This window comes from Apis dorsata, unplaced genomic scaffold (assembly GCF_000469605.1).
Source record: "Apis dorsata unplaced genomic scaffold, Apis dorsata 1.3 scaffold_169, whole genome shotgun sequence".
Lineage (NCBI taxonomy): Eukaryota > Metazoa > Arthropoda > Insecta > Hymenoptera > Apidae > Apis > Apis dorsata.
Window position 1 is genome coordinate 135745 of NW_006263457.1, and position 4004 is coordinate 139748.

At 38.5% G+C, this 4004-nt stretch overlaps 1 protein-coding gene across 2 annotated transcripts in view; it reads right to left on the reverse strand.

Moving 5' to 3' along the window:
- LOC102677617 (adenylate cyclase type 3) overlaps nt 1–4004 on the reverse strand; it is a 14000-nt gene that overhangs the window by 2720 nt on the left and 7276 nt on the right. For both annotated transcript variants that reach the window (XM_031509664.1, XM_031509663.1), the window contains exons 2-4: nt 3573–3952; nt 1863–2147; nt 724–1007 (exon numbers count right to left, since the gene is read on the reverse strand). In XM_031509664.1, coding sequence (XP_031365524.1) covers nt 724–1007; nt 1863–2147; nt 3573–3922 — 919 coding nt within the window. In that variant the 5' untranslated portion in view covers nt 3923–3952. The remainder of the gene's footprint in view (nt 1–723; nt 1008–1862; nt 2148–3572; nt 3953–4004) is intronic.

A 4004-nucleotide genomic window follows, 5' to 3' on the forward strand; every position in this document is an offset into this window, starting at 1 on the left:
TAAATTCGTCTAAAAATATATTCATTCCCTCGCAAGTTGAATTTATATTCGGTCAACATCAGATATTGATATTTATTTAAAAAAAAAAATAAGTAGCTTGTGATCGATTTTTTTTCAAAATTATTTTACTAAAATTTTACCAAAATTTATCTGAAAAATATTCAATCTCTCGCAAGTTAAATTGACATTTTTATATAAAAAAAATAAGTAGCTCGAGATCGAGTAAAAAAGAAATTTTATCAAAATTTATCTAAAAAATATTCGATCCCTCGCAAGTTGAATTGACATTCGATCAATATCTAAATACTGATATTTATTTAAAAAAAAAATAAGTAATTTGTGATCGATAGTAAAAAAGATATTTTTTTTTCAAAATTATTTTACTATACCAAAATTTCTAAAATATCTAAAAAAAAAATATTCAATCCTTCGCAAGTTGAATTGACATTCATATAAAAAAAAATAAATAGCTCGAGATCGAGTAAAAAAAAAATTTTACCAAAATTTATCTAAAAAATATTCAATCTCTCGCAAATTAAATTGACATTAATATAAAAAAAAGTAAGCTCGAGATCGATAGTAAAAAAGAAATTTGAAATTTATCTAAAAAATATTCGATCCCTCGCAAGTCGATCAGCATCAGATGCTGATATATAAAAAAAAAAAGCAAAAAAAATAATAAATTTGCGATCGAGATTAAAAACGATGCCTCAATTTGTTTACTTTTGCTGTCGAGCTCCTTCCTCAGCCTCTGCCTAAATTCCTCCGAGTCCTCCTTGTTGTTCCTCCCATCCCCCAAGTTCTCCATCGCCCTCCTGTTCTCCGCGTCCGTGAGCGAGGCCAGACTCTTGGTCACAGCCGGTATGAAGGGTTTCAACGCGCGGACTATGAAGTAAGTGACGATCCCCGCTTTCTGGAGTGCCTCTTCCCTGTCCTCGCCGTGAGCTGGCTCGACCTCGAACTCCCCGTTCAGGAAGCTCAGCGTCGCGTTCGAGATGTGCACCCTCCTTCGAACCATTATTATTCGCTCGTTCCAACCTTTCTTTTTTTTTTTTTTCATTTCACAGGGAAACGATTCACAAACATCCTTTCCAATTTTATCCAACGATAAATCAAACAGAAAACAAAAGAAGAATTCTATTCATCGAAGAATTATTGTCGAAGACACTTAGATAACTCTGAATATACATAATAACAACAAGATCGAACTAAACATCTTTTCTAATTAATTTCTCTAATTAATTTATTTAACGAGATAGCGAAATATGAATTTTCAATGAAAATTTTAAAAACTTTCGTTCGTTTGAAAAAAACTTCAACTCGCTAAAATTATACTGAACGATGATGATGATTTTTTTCGAGAAAAAATAGAAAGGGAAAGAAACCTCGCGTGACAGAAGATGGAACGTTAATTATTTTCGATCGCATTAGCCTGGTGGAAGAAAAGGAAGAATTACAAGATGGGCGGGTAAACGGATTTCAGAGGGAGGAGATATCTCGATCCTCGGCTAAAATTAAAGTTACGACAGGGTATTAAAAAAAGTGCTCGCAAGGCGTAATTTCACCGGGTAATTAATGTCGAAAGACACGTGGAGAGAGCTCATTACGTGTCAGGCGTCAAGGTTTCGTGCATCGATATTGTTTATTATACCAAAATTTTGCCAGCTTTCTTTCTTTCTTTCGATCTTCGACGAGGTCGAGAAATGTCGTACGAAACCCACTTATTCGTATAAATATATATATATATTCGAATATAATTGATCAAGTGTTTGGCCTTACCCTCTACTTCTTTTGTTTTCGATATAAAAAATAATAAAATAGAAGAAAATAAAAAGTTTGAAAAAGATTGGAGCGATTCTCACCCCGCCATTCCGCTGCTCTCCATCTTGTTGGCCAACTCGACGTCCTTGCTGTAGACGTCGAACTGCCATTGCCTCTGGCCAAGGACACCGGCCAGCACAGCCCCTGTATGTATTCCCACCCTCATGTCGACCGGGCTGTTGGTCGTTTGTTGCACGTACTTGATGGCCTCCACCATCGATAGACCCATGTAAACGCAGAGGACAGCGTGGTCCGGCCTTTCTATTGGAGCCCCGCTGATGCAGTAGTAACAATCGCCCAGGATCTTTATTCGCAGCTGCTCGAACCTGAACCAAGAATTTTTTTCACCGCGTGAAAAAAAGAAATTCGAGAAAAAGGAAGGGTAAATTGAAGGTTTTTGGAAAATTTTTCTTCATCGATATCGATTCAAATTTGTGGAATTAAAATGGAGGGAGGGAGGGAGGTAAAATTTTTTGGCCGAGAAAAGGGATTGGAGAAAGTTGGAAGGGGATCGTTGTTGATCGCTTCACCCCGTCATTAAGCCCAAAATGGGGTTGAGTGGGGATTTTAAAGGAGGAGGATTTAATTTTTCACTTGATCTCTCGTTTTCTCTTCGGCGGATACACGTCAAGGAACGAATCTCAAGCTGGAGTTTCCGTTGGGTTTATACGTTGACCTGTACCACTAACATCCAAGGGTGCGCCTTTTACCAAGCTCTGTAATAACCGATTGAATTTTCTGCATTTCCACTTCGCAGAGAGATCAGACTTCAATTATCATCGAATCTCCTTTCTCGAAAATCGTTTCGATAATCCTCAATCATCTCGAACCGCTTTTCAACGAGTTAAATTCCCACCCTACTTTTGCCAAAGATTTTACATTGAATTTTAATCGATCCTTCTTGGAATAATATTTTCTTTTATACGCGATACAAATTGAAACCGAATGAACCACTTAAAATTTAAAATGGATTTGGAAAATTCCTCTTTCAATATTTAAACAGAGATATTCTTTCGAATCTTTTCCGTGTTATTCTATGTAAATATCAATTAAATTTTTGCATTATCATCGTTGGAGTTGTATACTCCAAAATAATCAGAAAACGAAATTAGATTAAAAAATTCCCCAAAAACACAAAACAACAACATAAATTGAAACAACGTCTTCGCTCGTGCTCCTCGTGGACGAATCGAGAAAGAGAAATTATCAAACGGTGTCGCTTCGTCCCCGGCCGTATCGATTGCAAGTCTCGTGAAGGACTCGGCGGGTCTTTCTTCATTCGTGGAGGACGGAAGGAAGGAAGGAAGGACACGCCGATAAAGTCAATTTAGGGGCTGGCAATTTCAGGATTTTCATTATTCCCCTGGTCGAGGAAGAGGGGAGTGAAAAGGGTCCGTAACCGGGTCACAGCGGATGGTAAACGAACGAATTCTTTCCCTCCCCGATTAATCCGTTTGTTCGTTTATCGACCACCCCTCCCCTCCCCAGCTCGATCTCCACGATTGGACGAAGGCCACGAGAGGCTGTGTACCTCGGCCTATCTTGCTAAAGCATTGCTCTTCCTCTGTTAACTCTCGAGAATTCTCAAAGAAAAAGAAAAGCCTCTCTTCAAACTTTTTTAAAAAAAATCTCTAATCTCTTTTCTAATAAAAATTTAACGAATTTAATTATTTTTAATTATTATTAATTATTATTATCGTTTTCGCGTATATTTTTTTTTTTTTATATAATTATAGGATCATTTCACCAACCTTTCGCTGAGTTGATCGAATCGTGCGAACAACTCGTTCAGGATCTTGACCAATTCGCTGGCGCTGTACGTGGAGGAAATGGCTGTGAATCCGACTATGTCCGCGTACAGGATCGAGACGTTCTCGTGCCTGGACATGTAAATTTTCTTGAACTGGGTGTCAAGCGAGGCGCCAAGGTCCTGCCTCATCTTAACCGCCACGTGTTCAGGGAGCACGCTGAGCAGCAATCTCTCCTGCTCGGTGCTCTGCTCCTCGATCACCAATTGCACCTCCAAACTCTGCCTAGTTTCCAGGAACGCTCTACGCTGTTGAAACTCCGTCAACGAGTAACTGGAGACGCCGAGGATCATGGCGCTCACGGACAGCGTCACCGTCAACACCTGGAAGAAATTGTTTCTTTTTTTTTTTTTTTGTTAGAATTGGAAAGAGAAG